Source organism: Malaclemys terrapin, chromosome 23 (genome assembly GCF_027887155.1).
Source record: "Malaclemys terrapin pileata isolate rMalTer1 chromosome 23, rMalTer1.hap1, whole genome shotgun sequence".
NCBI classification, from domain to species: domain Eukaryota; kingdom Metazoa; phylum Chordata; order Testudines; family Emydidae; genus Malaclemys; species Malaclemys terrapin.
Window position 1 is genome coordinate 17759993 of NC_071527.1, and position 16750 is coordinate 17776742.

A 16750-nucleotide genomic window follows, 5' to 3' on the forward strand; every position below is an offset into this window, starting at 1 on the left:
GACAGTTCAGAGTTTAATAAATAGAAGGCGAGAGAAATTGTGGGCATGTCCACACTGCGATCCTGAGGTGTGATTGCAGCTCTACAGGTATACCCAAGGTACCTTTGACCCTGGGTATGTACTCCGACAACGAGCCCATGTAACCACCTGTGCTGTTGTGGTTAAACTGCTATTGTTCTAGCTAGGCATACCAGAGCTGCAGTCCAGCCTCCTGATTGTAGTGGAGACGTACCCAAAGCCACAGACAAGAAGGGGAATGTGATAGGCCATCTCCTGCAATCTGTAGTGAGATGGAGAGTGGACCATGCAGGAATGCTCTTCCAGACAACAGGAGCTGCAGGCGTGAAGGTTCTTCCACTGGTCTGTGAGCAGAGCACAGAATAACGGGGAAGCTACAAAAGAATCTCCATCCGAGTAAACTCCTGGCTCATTTTAGCCCTTCTCTCTGCAGGTTTGAGAAGATGGCAGAGGATTGCAAGAAGAACATGGAAATCTTAAAGCAAGCCCACGCCAAAGGCTTCCCATTGCCCAAGTACCACTATGAGCAGAGGACCTTCAGTGTGGTCAAGTAGGTTAATTTGCTGCCTGTTGCTTCCTGCTCCTTTCATTCCAGCCACGCCATCCCTCATTGCAGGGTGGGAGAAGGTAACCAAGACCTCGCCGCTGCTGCTATGTCTGGCCCTCCACTCGGGCCGCTTCCCGTGGCCTTGCTTTCAGGGGAGCTCTTCTATACACTGGAGTGTACGTGTTGACCTCTGCCTCCCAATCGGTGTGGAGTCCTGCCTCCCACTCTCTTCTCAGGAACAGAATCATTGTTTTGAGTTCTTTCATCCTCTGGTGTGTGCCTGAGATAGAGATGGGGGCCCACAGCAGGTGGAGTGGATAGGGTTGCTGTATGTTTCACCCATGGCTAACCCTATGTGCCGTCTTCTTGCCATACTCTATAGTCAATTAAACACAACATTTGTTAAAACTGAGATCTATACAGCCCACTCTGTGCCTGTTTCCCCATCAGCAAAATGGGGATAATACGTTGCAGTTCTTGGATGGAAGGTGGTATAAGGGCAGTGTTTGATCATTTTATATAAAAAGGTTGTCCTGGTAGAGTTGAGACATACCTGTGTTGGTCTGCTGTGTGCAAGAGCAGGACGTGTCGACCTACAGCACCTGCAGGGGGCACTGCAGAGCATACCAACCCCCTGTCCCCAAGTCACTACTTGGCTGGCTGGAGGAGGTAGGAATTATTTGACGTTTAACCTCCTTTCTGCCTTATTCTTGAAGGATCTTTCCTGAGCTGAACAGCAACGATATGGTTCTTACTATAGTGAAAGGGATCAACCTCCCAGCTCCTCCAGGTAAAACAGCAGTTGGCTCTTAGCAAAGGAGGGGGTGAAGGGGATGTGTCTTATTACCGCTATGCCAAATAACCATAAGCAGAGGTGCTGAGTGGTGGCTTCGCTCTGCAGTGGGAATAATCTGTTCTGCTAATGCGGTGACCGATTGGAGCAGGTGAAAAGCCCCAGGCACTGGGACTGCTGTCGAGTGGGGTATCAACCAAAGAGGGTGGCCTAGGTGCAGTGGGAGCATGGAGCTTTGTCTGACGATATTGTGGGTGGGGCGGGATGTTGCTCCAGCGTCTGCTCCAGCTCTTGGACTCCCACGCAAAGTGCCCATTTTCAGCTGCTTTTTAATGACCTTTTGTTAAAATGCCCCAGGGACTGTTAGTCAGAGCACCAGCAATTATCACTGGTGCTTTTCCCTGCTCTTCTCGCATGGGATCCCCTTGCAGACTGGTAGGTGTATCAATAATTGTGGGTCTGAAACACTGTTATGCAGAGCTGTCCCAATAAGGAAAAGACCCCCACTGGGGCTGGGGCTCAGACGATTAGAATACGGGAATAAAAGTCAGGAAAGATGAGTTCTGTCCCAGACTCTGCCACTGATCGTGTGACCTTGGGCAAGTTGTTGAGCCTCCGTGCCTCGGTTTCCCCATGTGTAAAATAGGGATAATACCACCTAGCTCTTGGGGAAGGGGACTGAGAGACTTAATTTCTGAATTGTTGGCAGTGTTGTTGTGGCCGTGTTGGTTCCAGGATGATAGACAGAAAAGGTAGGTAAGGTGAAACCGTTTATTGGATTAATTTCTGTTGGTGAGAGAGGCAAGTTTTCGCACTTACACAGCACTCTTGTCTGTGTAACTCAAAAGCTTGTTTCTTTCACCAGCAGAAGTTGGTTCAATAAAAGATATTACCTCATCCACCTTATCTCTTTAATTTAATTTATTAATGTTTGTCGTAGACTTTGAGGTCCTGGAATGAAAATTGCTATGGAAATGCAAAGTTACAATTTATGAGGAACTTAAGTGCTGTAGAAGATTTGCTGTTTCCATAGTCCCCATATTTTCAGCCTCAGTTGGAAATAACCCTCCCCTGCAGCAACTCCCTCTATTCGTCTAGGTACTTACCTAGTACTAGGTACTCGTCTAGGTACTACTCCATTACCCTAATATCTGAGTATCTCACAGATGTAGATTGGTATTTCTATCCCCGTTTTACAGAGGGGGAATGGAGGCACCCAGAGGTTATGTGACTTGCACAAGGTCGCACAGGAAGTCTGTGGCAGAGCCACACACTGAAGCCATTTCTCCTGAGGCCCAGTCCTTAACCTGAGCCAACGCTCTTCAGCAGGATTAACCGTTAGTGAAATGTATCCATTCATTAGCAGAGGAGGAACAAAGTGGGATATGGGACGCTAGGAGGGTATCAGACAAAACTAACACCAAAATATGATCCAATAACAATAGTTGGGCATGAGGTGGATGGTGGTAACTGTGAATGTGTGGGAAGAAATGAGCAGAACGTGAGACTTCACAGATCTAGGATGGATTATAGACCCTCTGAGTGAAAGTGTTTGAGCTGGTTGGGAAATGGTCCCCCCCCTCCTCCCAGAAAATTTATCTTTTATGGGAAAATTTGAAAACTACAAAATTTCTATTAGGAAATGCTGCCTTATGGGAGTTGTAGTTTGGGTACCTTGTGCTCCCATTCTCCTACAGACTGGGCTCCCTGGTTCATGTGCATCTGCCATGATGCACCCGCTCCCCAGTTGGAGAGGGAAGTCAGTACATCCTGGGAGTCCCTGGCTATAGTGCATCATGGAAGATGTAGTCCAGCCAGGGAGCTCGGCTAGTAGAGTAGAATGGGGGCCTGAGACAGTGGAACTACAGCTCCCATGTGGCAGCGTGGCTGATTATCCAAATAGAAATACTTTGGTTTGGGGGCATTTGGGGTTTTTGCAGAAAAGCCAAAACCTTTCTGTGGAAATTGGATACTTCTTGTGAAAAATACCGTTGAATCGAAAACTCACTTTTCCATCACAGAAGAGTTTTTGACAGTTTTCAGCCAGTCCTAGAAAAAGGATTTGTCTTCAGTGTAGGCCGGAACCTTCTGTCTTAAACAACCATTTCAACTATCCCAGACATCTCCAGTACAAATTAATCTGCCCTTTAATTAAAAAGCTCTCTTCCCCCAGGTAGACAGCTTCAGGGGGATTGCTCACTCCCAGTGATCCTAGCAGAGTCCTTGGATTTGTATCTCATGTATTGCATATTAGGTCTTCTCCTTTAAGCTATAAACTGTGTGGGTTTTTTTGTATTTTAAGGCGTGACTCCCAATGACCTGGATGCCTTCGTACGCTTCGAGTTTCCCTACCCCAACGCGGTGAGTTATGAATGCTGCTCGGTGGCATTCCCAGGCTTCAGTTGGGAAGGCTCAGTTCTCACCCTCTCTTGTGTCTTGTGTTGTAGGAGGAAGCTCAAAAAGATAAGACCAACGTGATCAAAAACACAGATTCCCCCGGTAGGTTCCCGTCTGGAGTTATGGATGCGTGTGTGTGCGTTTGTGTTGGGAGGAGGGTTCCCTTGTGTTACTAGAGCTCTGGCCTTAAGGTGATCTGCATGTGGAATGAACCCAGGTGACAAAACACCCCATATGTAATCGGGCAGTCTCTGCTCAAGAGAGTTGCAGAGCAGGAATAGAAATGATGGGGACAGGTCAAGACTGATTCCACAATGAAGCACTTAGGTACTGCAGGGATCCTGGATAAACAGCTTTGCAGGTGCACGTCAGTTTTCTGTCTGGGGACTTGGAACTAGGAGAGCAGAGGGGGGCAGGTCAGGATTGAGGGACAGGCGCTAAACTGTGTGTGAGGAGCTCGTGGGCTGGAATAGTGGGGAGCCAGCAGGTTGGGATTGAGAGCGGGGCTGTGTGCGTGGGGAGCCCAGGACTGGTGTATTAGGGTGAGGTGGGTGGTTGGTAAAGGGACAAGATTTCACTGTGGTGGCAGAGCTGTGTGGGCAAGGACCCCACAGTCTATGCCCCCTCGGTGCATTGCTGGATCTGTTTTTAGGCCCTCTCCTGTCAGCATCACCATTTCCTCTTTCCTGACTTGGAAACTCGGTCTGTGAAATAAGTTCTGCGTGAGGTTGACAGACCGAGAGGCTGTAATTTCTAGTGACGCCAGCTGGTGCCTCGAGGTCTTTCTTCCCAAGATTCTGAGAGGCGATGGCTGTAGTGGCTAAAGCAGGGGACTGGGAACCAGGACGCCTGGGTTCTGTTCTCAGCTCTGCTGCTGATTCTGTGATACCTTGGGGGCAGATCACTTCACCACACCGTTTCCTTTTCTCCAGCTAGAAAATGGAGCAGGTGGAGGGGGTTATACTGAGGCATAACGAATGGCAAAGTGCACCGAGATCCCAAGGCGAAAATCAGTGCAGCTGTGCAAAGTGTTTCCTGCTAATCCTATTCCTGGCTCATGTCTTGCCCAGGGATGCAGTTGGCGTCTCTTCCCTTGCTGTGTAATCCTCATGCTAATACCGTGATTTGCTGCTGTTCCCTTGGCAGAATTCAAAGAGCAGTTCAAGCTGTATATTAATCGGGGCCACCGAGGGCTCAAAAGAGTCTTTCAGACCAAAGGCCTCAAGTTTGAGGTTGTCCACAAAGGGTGAGTGAGATGCGAGGCTGGGGGCACTGGAGGGTGGGTTTAAATGTCATCCGCAGACGCTGGAGGGAACCTTCCTTATGACACTCTTGATATGTCCTGGGGTGGAAAACTCATGAATATTGGGGGCAGGCAGAAGGTCCGTTGCAGCGTTCAAAGGTGAAATAAACAACGGCTGTTCGGCGTCACTGCTTATTAACAGCTTCACCGCTGCCGCCAGTCGGTCTTCTGCTGAAATCAACACCTGCAATCCTGTGAGATAGACCAAGTGTGCACATCTCCGTGTACCCGGAGTGCTGGTCAGCAGGTTGTTGTTACGCTGCCTAGCAAAGGAATGGTGCCTACTCTCTGCCCTGCTGGTAAGCGCTGTGTGTGCCGGGCAGAGAGCTGGGCTCATTCCCTGCCTGTGTCCCGCCCCTGTGTTGGGAGCATCGCAGAGGTAGCCTGCTTGGGGAGGAGCACAGTTTGTCACCCGGGGTATGTCTTCGCTGCAAGTGCAGGTGTGATTGTAGCACGGATAGACATACCCATGTGGGAGCCCACCGGGGCCCCTGGCTGCGTACTCGAGTGATTAACACAGGGCCACCACGTTTTCACTGGTGCTGTTGTCCGTGCTAGCTAAATTAAAGCTAGCACTTGGCTATGCCTGTGTGTGCGACAGTCACACTTCCCCTTGCACTGGAGCCTACCCATAACGGCGCCACTCACTAGGCCACTTAAGAAGCAGCAGTGAATGTGTGGCCCTCCCTAGCTGGCAGGATAGTGGTCATGGTGCGGGAGAGGGTTTGCTGGGTTGCCGGGGCTCTGACAAGGGAGGAGGGGAGAGGACTGGGTTGTGAGAGTCGAGGAAACATCTAGCTGCTTGTAGAGAGGCTGCGTGACGCCCTGGCACTAGTGCATAGGAGACGGGGGTGTGGGACTGAGCTGAAAGGAGCAGCCACTGCCAGAGGAGGAATATTTTGTCCTCTGTAGTTAGCCCGCTGGTGCTGTCCTGGTGCTGCACCTCCAGAGCACAGCTGGCCCTTCGGGGGCATAGAGACAAAACCTTCCCCCAAAAGCTGAAACCCTCCCGTTAACCTGTTCGATCTGTGGGAGCGCTGCTGGGATCGGTCATTGTGGGAATGGGGGTCGGAGTGGCAGGGTTCCTCCCATTAGTTACTTCTGAGAATTTGATTCCCACTTTGGGGACGTTCTAGGGACAAACATGTCTTTGTGGGAGCTGGGATTGGATGCACTGGGCTGAGGGACTGATGAGGACTTCAATTTTATGTTGTCATATTCCTTTCTCCCCCCCACACACAATCTCACAGGGGGCTGTTCAAGACAGACCGCGTTGTGGGCACAGCACAGCTGAAACTGGAGGCCCTGGAGACGACGTGTGAGCTTCGGGAGATTGTCGAGGTAGGAAACAGTGGAGAGTTCCCCCTCCTCCCTCTAAGCAGCACCTGTGTGCACCTGCCTATAAATCCTGCCCTCTTATTATCTTTCAGAGTCTCAGTCCCAGAGCTTCCTCCCGGCCCGAGGAGCTGAGGCTAGAAAGGAGCAAACAGCAGACCAGGGGCAGGGGCTGGATGTTATTACCAGCTGCTCTGAACTCTCTGGTCAATTATCAGAGGGGTAGCCGTGTTAGTCCGGATCTGTAAAAGCAGCAAAGAGTCCTGTGGCACCTTATAGACTAACAGACGTATTGGAGCATGAGCTTTCGTGGGTGAATACACATGCATCCAATGAAGTGGGGATTCACCCACGAAAGCTCATGCTCCAATACGTCTGTTAGTCTATAAGGTGCCCCAGGACTCTTTGCTACTTTCTCTGGTCAATGTCAGGCTGGTTCTGTTACTGGGGACCCCGGCCATTTCCAGCTGCAGTCAGCACCTCTCTGAAGTGCCTCCCTGCTGTACAGTGGGTAGGGAGTGCACTGCTACAGGAGCAAAGGCAGACACGGTGTCCGGATTTTTTTGTGTTTTTTTTTTTTTTAATGGGACGGATAATTGACCAGTAACGCAGCTAATTCTGCGAAAATGAGGATAATGTAACCTCATGCTTCCCGGCAGGTGGCTGCAGGGTCAGGAAGGAATTCCAGTCTCCTTCGATGTGCAGTATTTCACTGGTGGCCCAGGTGCCAATTACAGGCTTGAGGCTGTCTCTGAAGACTCTGCTGGAGAGAGGATACTGGGCTAGATGAACCAGTGGTCTGTTCCAGGGGGCAGAATGCTAGACTAGATATGTCCGGAGATGGGAGATTGGACTAGACACCATTGTTTCATTTTGCTTTGGCCTCTTCTTGGTTTTTTCACTATGTTTCCCCTACACCCACGTCTCTGCTCGATTCTTTTCCACGCCTAGCTACTGGATGGCCGCCGGCCCACAGGGGGGAAGTTGGAGGTGATTGTGCGTCTAAGGGAGCCTCTGAGTTCTCAGCAACTGGAGACAACAACGGAGAAATGGCTGGTTATTGACCCTCAGACCATGCCGGCGGTAAGGGCCGCTGTCTTGATGGAGCTCTGGGTTCCCTGTGACCTAGGCAGGATGATTCTAGGACTGACTGGGAACGTGAGTCAGATCTGGCTCTGCAGAGACTTTGCCTTAGCCCCAGGCCACTGGAGTTGGGCCGCTAGTCAGAGGAGGCAGCATCTGTCCGTCAGGGTGTTGGCGTGAGGGAGGGAATGTCAGTCGTCCCCAAACAGAGCGCTCAGATCTCCCCTTTGCCTGCAAAGCTTCATCACGCGCCAGGGTCTGAAAAGCTGGGACTCGACCTGAAGGAAAAATTGCCTAAGGGGCAGCGTGCAGCAGATCTGCCTTGGGTCGTCCATGTGAGCTGTGCTGATGCCCCTCGTGATTTTGCTTAAAAAGGCCCTTTTCCCTTCTAATAGAGAGGCAGCAGCGTCCAGTGTGCAGGGCTCTGTACTGGGGAGATTCTCTTCCCAGCTATGCCACTGACTTGTGTGAGGCTGGACGCTGGACAAGTCATTTCCCAATCGGTTAAGGGGGGTAGTGATCTCGTCCCGGCCTCTTGTAGAGCACCGGGAGAGCCGTGGATGAAATCCATCGCTTATTTTGAAAGCTTCTGCCTCTTCTTTCAGGTTGCTGTCCCCAAACCGAAACCAGCAGTCGGTCCAGTAAGGGACGTGGGCAACAGGTACGTCCCACTCGCGCTGGCTTGGCTTAGTGGTGCGGTTTGAGGTTTTTTCTGTGCTCTAAGGAAACTGTGAGGTTTGTCTGTGTAACGATCCTTCCCCTCCCCCCCATTCTTTCAGGGCTGGAGGGTGGGGGATTCCTGCTGGATGTTTTGCATTCCTGGTGAGCTTCTGCTTCTGTAGCTTTGGATGATGAGACATGTGGGCATAAGCAAACTACCCTCAGCTGGCAGTGCTGATATTGTAGACTGTAAACTCCAGGATAATAATAAAGAATTCTTTGCCCTTCTCTAGGACCTTCTGTCCACTCACAGAAGCTCCCTGCACTTCACAATGTCTTCTCTGGGATGTAGGTCAGAATTATCCCCATTGTACAGGTGGGAAAACTAAGGCCCAGAGCGGGGAAAGTGAGTGGTTATGGAACATACTGTTGCCAGAGTAGGGAACAGAACCAAGATGATTATTCAGTCACTAATTATCCCTTCCCTGCATGGTGCTCTAACAAGCTGTGTTATTGCACAGTATGGTAGCTGCTCGTGGTAACACCCTATGCCAGTTATCAGAGTCATTTTGTAACTGGAGTGGGGGGGATGCTTTTGTTAGAGCAAGGAACTGAGCTCAGCTCATTCCTGGCTCTGCCACTGACTCACTGCGTGACCCCAGGCAAGTCACTTTGCTGCCCAGTGCCTCAGTTTCCCCAGCTCTAAAATGGAAAGAACGCTTGCCTTCCTTGAGCGCTCTGAGATCTATGGATGAGCGGTGGTGTAGAAGTGCAAGGCTGTGCTCATCTGCGAGTGATTTTCCATTTGCTCCAGTGGAGAAAGCAACTCCCTCCATCCTGCTGGACAGGCCCGACTTCCTGGGTGGGGTGAGGCAAGATCCGTAAAACAGCAGCACCTAAGGACAGACTTGCCACCCTAGTCAGGACAGCAAAACAGAACATTTGTGTAGGTGTCTAATGCATGGGATTGCCGCCACCCTGCCCTTCCCCTATTCGTGTGCGGAAAGGGGGATCTGGATACATGGGGAGGGGATCCTGGCAGTGCTGGCTGAGAAGCGCTTTGAGATGGCAGTGTGCTGTGCTTAGATACCTTAGGCTGTATGGCCCCTGCCCGGCGAGTCCTATCTGGTTCTCTGAATGGGATGAGCGAGTCTGTGCAGGCCCTGCTGAGATCAGGGCGCAGCCTCTGTCTGGCAGTCGCTGTTTATGGTCTCTTGTCTCTGTCTTTAATTTCCTTTCAGAACGTCCATCTGCTCAGTGCTCTAGCAAGGCCGGCTCTGACTGGACCCTCCTCCTCCTCTTCCTCCTCTCGGGCCCTGGAAGTTCTTACGTGGAACACCTTCCGCTCCTGCTGGCCCTGGAAGAGCAATAGCTTAGAGTGACTAGCTCATTTAGGGCCCCTGGTATTCCAGGAGCCTCCTGCTTCAGTGTAACCCAGGGATACTCTCCCCTTTGCTGGCGTCTTACAGACCCTGCTCCCTACTTCATCCTCCTGCCACCTCTCCCCAGTGGCAGAGGTGGGGTACGTGCCTGCTGAGGGGGCAGAGAAAAGGTATGAGGTGATGTGTGCAGAGCAGCATGGGGGTCTTGACCAACTCCGGGAGCTAGGGGCAGAGATGGAGGGAGTGGGGGCCAATGGGTTTTCTCAGCACCAGGCTGGAGGCAGGGAGGGAGAAGGAGGCGGCTCAGAGAGGACAGAGAGAAGTGGTGAAGAACAGAGGCTCGAGGAGGAGGAAGGCCAAGTAGATACTCAGGAGGAGAGGAGCAAGAAATTGGGTAGGACTCGGAGCGGGAGAGAATAAATGAAAAGGAGCTGGGGGGGGAACAAGCAGGGGCTGGCGAATACCGTGTAGTCACAGGAAGGGTCACAGCAGTGATGCATCCCGGGCTTAGGATCTGGACTGGGGAGAGCAAGTGGACTGCGGGGGAGGGACAGCAGTTCCTTATCTCCCTTCCCTGCCTGGATCCCTGATTCCCCCTGACGGAGGTCTCAGTTCTGAAAGTATCTCTCCGCCTGAGTGCAGCAAGTGATGTTCTGAAAGGAAATGGCAAGGATGGGACGTGCGAGTGTCTGGATGTGTTGTGGGGGGGGGGGGTGAGAGAGAGTGAAGAGCTCATGTCTGTGCAGTTGTAAAAAGAATGTTTCCATGAGACAAACTAATCCATCCCCAGCAAAAGGTTGGCCTTAGTTTGTTCCAGAGAGGAGACAGCGAAACTGTTAACTACAAGGGGAAACTGAGGCACAATAGAGGAAAAGTGACTTGCTCAAGGCCATGCAGTGAGTTAGTGACAGCTGGGAATAGACTCCAGGAGTCCCAACTCCCAGGTCCATGCTCTAATCTCCCTCCCACTAGCTGCCTTCCGAGAGCCCACCATCTTTATGCAGCGGGATTGGTGTGGCGTCAGCGATCACTTTTCTGCTTTGCCTTCACTCCAGAGACCCTCCAACTCCTCAGGGGTGTCAGAGTTGGGGGCCCTTCCTTTAATCTGACGAATGTTCCCTCTGTGCATTTGGACTGACCCACTTGGTCTAGGCCATGACAGAGGGGCGCAGACTCTCCCCGGGGGCCCGCAGCCCATCAGTCACTCTGCTGCGTGACAGGGCTGGGAAGTGAGGGGTCTGATGGGAACGCGACACGGCTCCTGTGTTTCCAGGCTGTTTTATGAGTGCCAGTAGACCACAGTGCGCTGAAATGCACCGGCTCTGAGATAATACCCCCACCAGTCTCCTAAGCTGTTGGCTCACGTGCGGCAGGTGGCTTCTCTGAAGGCGGTGGTGTTCTCCAGTCTGCACATGGGCTAGTGATCGGAGCAAGGGACTGGGTCTCTGGACTCCTAGGCTGTAGTCACAGCTTTGGAACGGGAGTGGAGTCTAGTGGTTTGAGCTGGGGGGCTGGGGTTGGGAATCAGGATTCCTGAGTTGTAATCCTGGCTGTGGTGGTGGACAATTCACTTCCCCTCTGTATGACTGAGCTCTATTTCCTCTGTCTGATACAACGTGACTGTACTTGACCCCCCTCTCCCTGTTCCTTTGTGGCCCTCTTTCCTTTCAACACCCCGTAGAGCACCGAGTGCCTGTCTGAGGACAGTGCTGCCTCTGCACCCCTCCCACCTTCACCAACGCGGCATCTAGCCAGGCAAAGCCATCGAACTGGGAGCTAGAGCTACCGGAGATGTCGGGGGAGCTCATTTCTAGGCAGCGGGAGTGGGTTCAGATGCTTGCTATCCCTTCAAGGGGCTGATGCCTGCTTTGGAGTAGCAGCTCTGGGGTGAAGTCAGGCATTCTGGCAGGGCAAAGCTTCCCCAGGCTGAGGATCTTGGCAGGGTAAACCCTGGGATCTCTCCTGCACTGGCATGGTCTCTCCTCTGTCTGGAGTCAGAGCGTGTCCCCTCTGGGGAAGTTCTACCCACCTCTGGGGGATGAAATCCTGCCCCTTTCTTGGGTTTAACCAAAGCTCATGTTTCTCTTCCCCCAGCAAACCCATTCACACTCTGCACAGCTTGAACGTTTTAGCCTTTGACAAGGAGAAGCTGGAAAAGAAGGTGAGTGAAACCTGATGCCCTCCGCCTGCCCAGATTCTCCGGCAGCACCGGCTGGGCTAGGCCTCGAGCAGAACTCGGTGGGGAAGGGGTGGGGGTCTTCTACAGCTGCTGGTTATGCCACGAGGGAACTGGGTGATCTGGAGGTTAGTGGCAGAGCTAGAAATAGCAACCCGGAGACCGGACTCCCCGTTGCCTGCCTTGACAAAGCCTGCACTTACCCTTCGGCTGGGGAAGCCGCTCACGCTGCGCGTTTGGAATGGTCTCCGCCGCGGGGGCGGGGGGGTTGAATCCAAGAGGTTGGCTGAGGCCCGTCTCTGTTTAGGATATTACCCTGCTGGTGGCCTGGTCTGAAAGCCAATAGAAAGATTCCCTTTGACTGCAATGGGCTTTGGATCAGGCCCCAAGCACGTTAATACTCTCTCTGCCTGGGATGGGGCCGGGCATTTCCCTCTCGGGCACCCTGGGGTTCACCTTCCCCATGGAGCACCTGTTCAGACCACACCCTGCCCTGACTGGGCTAGGGTTGTCAACCGTGTTGGCTCTCTGTCTCTCCCTCGCGTAGGCACCGTCTTTGGGGCAGGTCCCTTCAGGCAGCGTCTAGCTGCTGTCTCCGCTGGGCGGGTCCTCGCCAGCCCTGCTCCCGGTGGGGGTTCCCGATGAACCGTAATGTGAAATGATCTTGAGTTCAGGAACCCACCCCGCGCAGTGTCCGCCGAGGGGAACCAGCCGCTTATGACGTGCAGGTTCCCTGCTCGGTGGGCTGCGATGGCTCTTCCCGCACAATCGCAAGGGTGCCAGGTTATGGGAGACGTGGCCGCAGGTCATGTCCCCTTCTAGGGGCAATGTGAAAGGGCTAGAGAGTCCAGGACGGGTCCTGCCCTGCCACTGGGTGCATCCGCCATTGACCTGCACGGGAGATCTGTACATCGGCTGCTTGAGGGCAGCAGTGTGTGTGCTCCCCACAGGAGTGCCGGGCTCACCGGCTCCTGGCTGCTTTTCCGGAGCTGCTCCCTCCCCAGCCCGTGCGTCTGCTACCAGCGCTGATTCCCGCACACAGCTTGGAATGACTTGACGTATGTCAGGGCTTTGTGGGCTCCTCTGTGTTTGCCTGGGAAGCCAACAGGCCTTCTGGCTTTGCTGGCAGGTGTTGGCGTACAGACAGGCTCACAGGCCGCTTCCCAACGAGCTCGTGGAACAGTACCAGGACGTCACGCAGCGGAGCCAGTGGCTGAAATCCCAGCTGCAGCACGGGGGCCCTGCGTTCAGGAAAGGTCAGTGCAGCCCTGCAGTCGCCGCTCGTTTTGGGGGGTGCTGCCCATCGCGGTGCTAGGACTTCTGCCCCAGGACGGGTACAGCCTGACGTCGCAAGCCTCCGCCCTGAGCCAGGGTGAGCCGGGCGTTCCGTCGTGGCCTCTCCCTCCTGAAAGGGGCTTGGGGCAAGGGACACGCGTCCCACTAGGACTTGGGCAGAGACCAGCGATTTGTCATGTCTGTGGTAGTTCCTAAGCCTCGTTCCTACAGCTCCTTAAGGACCCCCCTGCTGTTCTTAGTCCTAATTCCCGTGCCTGCCTGGGCCTGTTTAATCTCCCTCCCTCACACCGTAGGCACAGGGGTGGTGCCAAGAGCAGAGATTCCCAAACCTCAGAGCGCTGGCTAGTCACGTGCTGGGGCTGCCTTGTGTAACTGCGGGATTGCACTAAAAGCAACTGGACATAAGGGCTTTCCTAACGCTGCAGGACTGTGTGAGCAACCGCCACAGGGAGCGTTCTGCAGTTCGGGAGGGGAGGTGTCCTGGAGAGAATCACTATTCAGCTACATGCCCCACCACAGAAAGGTTTGCAGACCCCCGCCCTGCCCATAGAGACTCAACTGACTCTAACCTTCCTCCCCCTAGAGTACCTGTCGCAGCTGGAGAGGTTCCTGCAGTTCTACACCGATTCGGCGCGGCGTCTCGGGAACGAGGGCAATCGGGTGAGGAAACCACTTGCCGTTCTCTTCTCCCTGGCGGGAAGCTGGGGCAGAAGCCGAGCGTTGGTTCTGTGATCGTGTGTGGTGGGACAGGGCGGGCGCCTTTGCGTGAGCCTGTTCCACTCGTGATAAGTAACACGGGGCGACTGGAATCTGTGGGATTGGGGTCTAACTTCACGTGCTCACTGCTGCCTGGTGGTTCTGTGGGGGTGTAGGTAGCCCGTCCCCCAGCGCTGCTAAGGGACCTGCGTTAAAGCAGCCGAGCTGTCAGACTTGGCATGGTCCCTGTCGCCGCTGTCCCCTGCTCCAGGGGAGTTCGACATCCTGATGCTTGTGGTGTTGGTTTAACAGGACGCCGCCAAGGAGGCCCTGTACAAGCGGAATCTCGTGGAGAGTGAGGTAAGCGTCCCCTAGCCGCTGAGCAGGGTCAAAGTGATTTGGCCACGAGTCCTGGGCTGATCCCAAGAGCAGGGTCAGTTTCCCACCTCTCAGCCCTGGACCCCCCACTGGCAGCTGGAGGGGAACTCTTTCTCCATGGCCCATTCGCACCTCGGCCTCTCTGCCCGGACTGTCAGGGAGGGGGCTGACCCGCGACGGAGGTCGATGGTGCTTCAGAGACCGTTCAGTAGATTGATGGTGGCCCCGACGCAGTAGATTTTTTTCCCAATCCTTCAGGCCTGGAAGCTCCAAATCTCTCCTGCAGTCCCAGGATCTCAGGGGTCCCGAGTGCAAGCGTTAGCTCCCTCAGGCGGTTCCTGTAACCCCGCCCAAGAGTTACGTGCTGCTTGTCCCTTCCCTGCCCTGCCCCACATGGCCCCAGGGGCTGCCACTCAAATACCCACGTGTCTCTTTCTCTTCCAGCTTCAGAAGTTCCGCAGATGAAGCCCTTGGTGTTGTGAAGGTCTGGGACAGAATGGCCTGCCCCTCATACACTGCACTCCTCTTCCCTCCATGACCCCAGGGGGGGAGAAACTAGGCAGACACTAATGGGAGGGGTGGATTTCCTTTCTGCCGAGGGCGGGAGATGTACTTGAGGGGATGGGAAAGGCCCTGAAATTGACCTCGCATCCTCTGCTAGTGTAGGGAGGGTGCTGTCCTTGTGCCCCGTCCTTGTGCCCCTTCCCCACCCCACTCTGGTGGTAGGAGTGAGCTCAGGCCCTGACCTCACCCCCCCCCCGAACAGCCCCCCCCCGCCCCCCGAGGTGCATGATGCCCCACAGGGAGACGAGCCAGACAATCATGTGACAATCACTTTGCCCCTCTGCTCACCGAGACGCACAGGTGCTAGAGGCCACCCCGCTCCTGGTCCCCGGCTCTGCTGGCCGCCTGCTAAAAGGCTTAGCGGGAGAGCACTGTCTTCACTAGGCCAAACTACAGCAGGGTTTGTCTCCACAAGGGCTGGGCCTGCACTAGGGCAGATACCTGTGGCAAATGGGTGGTGACCGCAGGTCCCGTCTCCCCTTAGCAAGCTCAGCACTCTTCATTTGTGCAGGCCGTTACCTGTAATATCCCCCGTCTACGCTAGCCCCCGGCCTGTTCTCAGCACCGTCTGACGGGGGCCTGGGGTCGATCTGTGGCTGCTGCACCCTGTTCTCAGCCACAGGTCCCCGTCCTAGTCCAGGCACGACCTGGTGCAAAGGGAAACCGCCCTGTCCCTCAGAGCCCGGTCTGACCCTGGGTGGGAACTGGGCATGAATTCTGTGGGCAGGGAGTGGTCGGGAAAACTCCCTGCCTGTCATGGGGCACCGGTGCCGGCTGGAGTAGGGTTCAAGGCCAGCCTAGAGTACAGCCACTGTCTCTCCCCCTCCCGCCACCTTGGTAAAGTGCAATCCGTGCTGTCCGTTTGGGCACCGGTTTATAAGGGGGGCTTTGTACTGCACGGCACTGTGAGCGCTGCCCTGTGCTCCCCCTCCAGAAGATAGGGAGGCCCCGGGCAGGGGGGCATTTATCCGTCACTCAGCTAATCCACTCTCTGGTGCTGTTCCTGTGGAATGCCCCTGTCCCATCTCCCGGGGACGGCTCCAGTGCCTGACAGCGTCACACAGACAGACTGTGCGTGGTGTGACTAACGCATGTCCCTGGATGCCCCCCCGCGCCCTTCCCCAGCCCGTATCACCAGAGCTCCTGCTTTGCCTGCGTTGTGGGAGGCAGGGGCTGTGTGCGCAGAGATGGGCAGAAACCCCTTTCCATAGCCCCGAGACACTGTCTGAGACCCCCCGCCCCCCCCAGCAGGGTGAGAACCGGGGCAGGAAGCTGCTTTAAGGAGTCAGAGCAGGGACGCGGCGAGTGTGAATGTGGCACTGCCTTGGGCTCCAGAGGGCTACAGGCGAAGGGAGGACATGTTCTTCCAGCCACGGCCGGGACGATCCCAGGGAGCGAAAGGCGCCTCAGTGTGGATCCGAGCAGCTGCCCCAACGTCCGGAACTGGCTCCCGTGTAAATACCCACTAAGACTTCCGCACCTTGTCCGAACTAGATGACACTAAAGATGCTCCCTCCCCCTCCTCCCCAGCATGGCAAATGGGGACCCCCTCCCCACCCCCGATTTGCACTCTGGTCACAGCTCATCTTGCACAGAGGGGTCCCTGCACCAATGCACTTTGCACACACCTCTCCCCCAGGGACGGCAGGCCCCAGCTGCTCACGCTGCTTTGTTCAGGCTTCGCAGGGCTCCAGGCAGAGGATGCCTGGGGAGGGTGGTACACGTGAACTGCCACCCCCCTCACGGGCCTGCTGCTTTAAGGAGGCTGGGGAAGTGGAGAATAGGGCTATTTCTCGCTACTTACCTGATCCACCCAGAAGGGCTAACGGGCCCCAATTTGAGTGCTGTCCAAGATCCCCCTCGCCCTGCATGTCCCACTAGACCCCAGTCACTTACTGGTAGTGGCCACAGAGGAACCTGCAGCGAAAGCCCCTCTCTGACCGCTTGTCTCGCTCCCATGCCCATTGGACAGAGAGAGCCACGCGCGCGTGCACACACGGGCCTGGCTTTCTCGCTCTACGGCAGTAGGGTGAAACAGATCCGCAGTTCACCCTACTGCCCTTCTCCCCTGGCGACTGGCTTCAGTGAACCAGCTGAAGAGAACGTATTCAACCGCTCGTCA

At 54.7% G+C, this 16750-nt stretch overlaps 1 protein-coding gene across 2 annotated transcripts in view; it reads left to right on the plus strand.

Moving 5' to 3' along the window:
* The window catches only part of CC2D1A (coiled-coil and C2 domain containing 1A), a 31954-nt gene extending 17136 nt beyond the window's left edge, over nt 1-14818 (plus strand). Inside the window, exons 18-30 of one of the 2 annotated variants that reach the window (XM_054012262.1) lie at nt 452-568; nt 1282-1355; nt 3661-3719; nt 3806-3857; nt 4902-5001; nt 6309-6399; nt 7345-7476; nt 8082-8137; nt 11613-11679; nt 12824-12950; nt 13574-13650; nt 13999-14046; nt 14509-14818. In XM_054012262.1, the coding sequence (XP_053868237.1) occupies nt 452-568; nt 1282-1355; nt 3661-3719; nt 3806-3857; nt 4902-5001; nt 6309-6399; nt 7345-7476; nt 8082-8137; nt 11613-11679; nt 12824-12950; nt 13574-13650; nt 13999-14046; nt 14509-14529 (1021 nt within the window). In that variant the 3' untranslated portion in view covers nt 14530-14818. Of the gene's footprint in view, nt 1-451; nt 569-1281; nt 1356-3660; nt 3720-3805; nt 3858-4901; nt 5002-6308; nt 6400-7344; nt 7477-8081; nt 8138-9377; nt 9665-11612; nt 11680-12823; nt 12951-13573; nt 13651-13998; nt 14047-14508 lie in introns of those variants that run through there. The other variant, XM_054012263.1, reaches the window with a different exon arrangement.
* The last annotated feature ends 1932 nt before the right edge of the window (nt 14819-16750 follow it).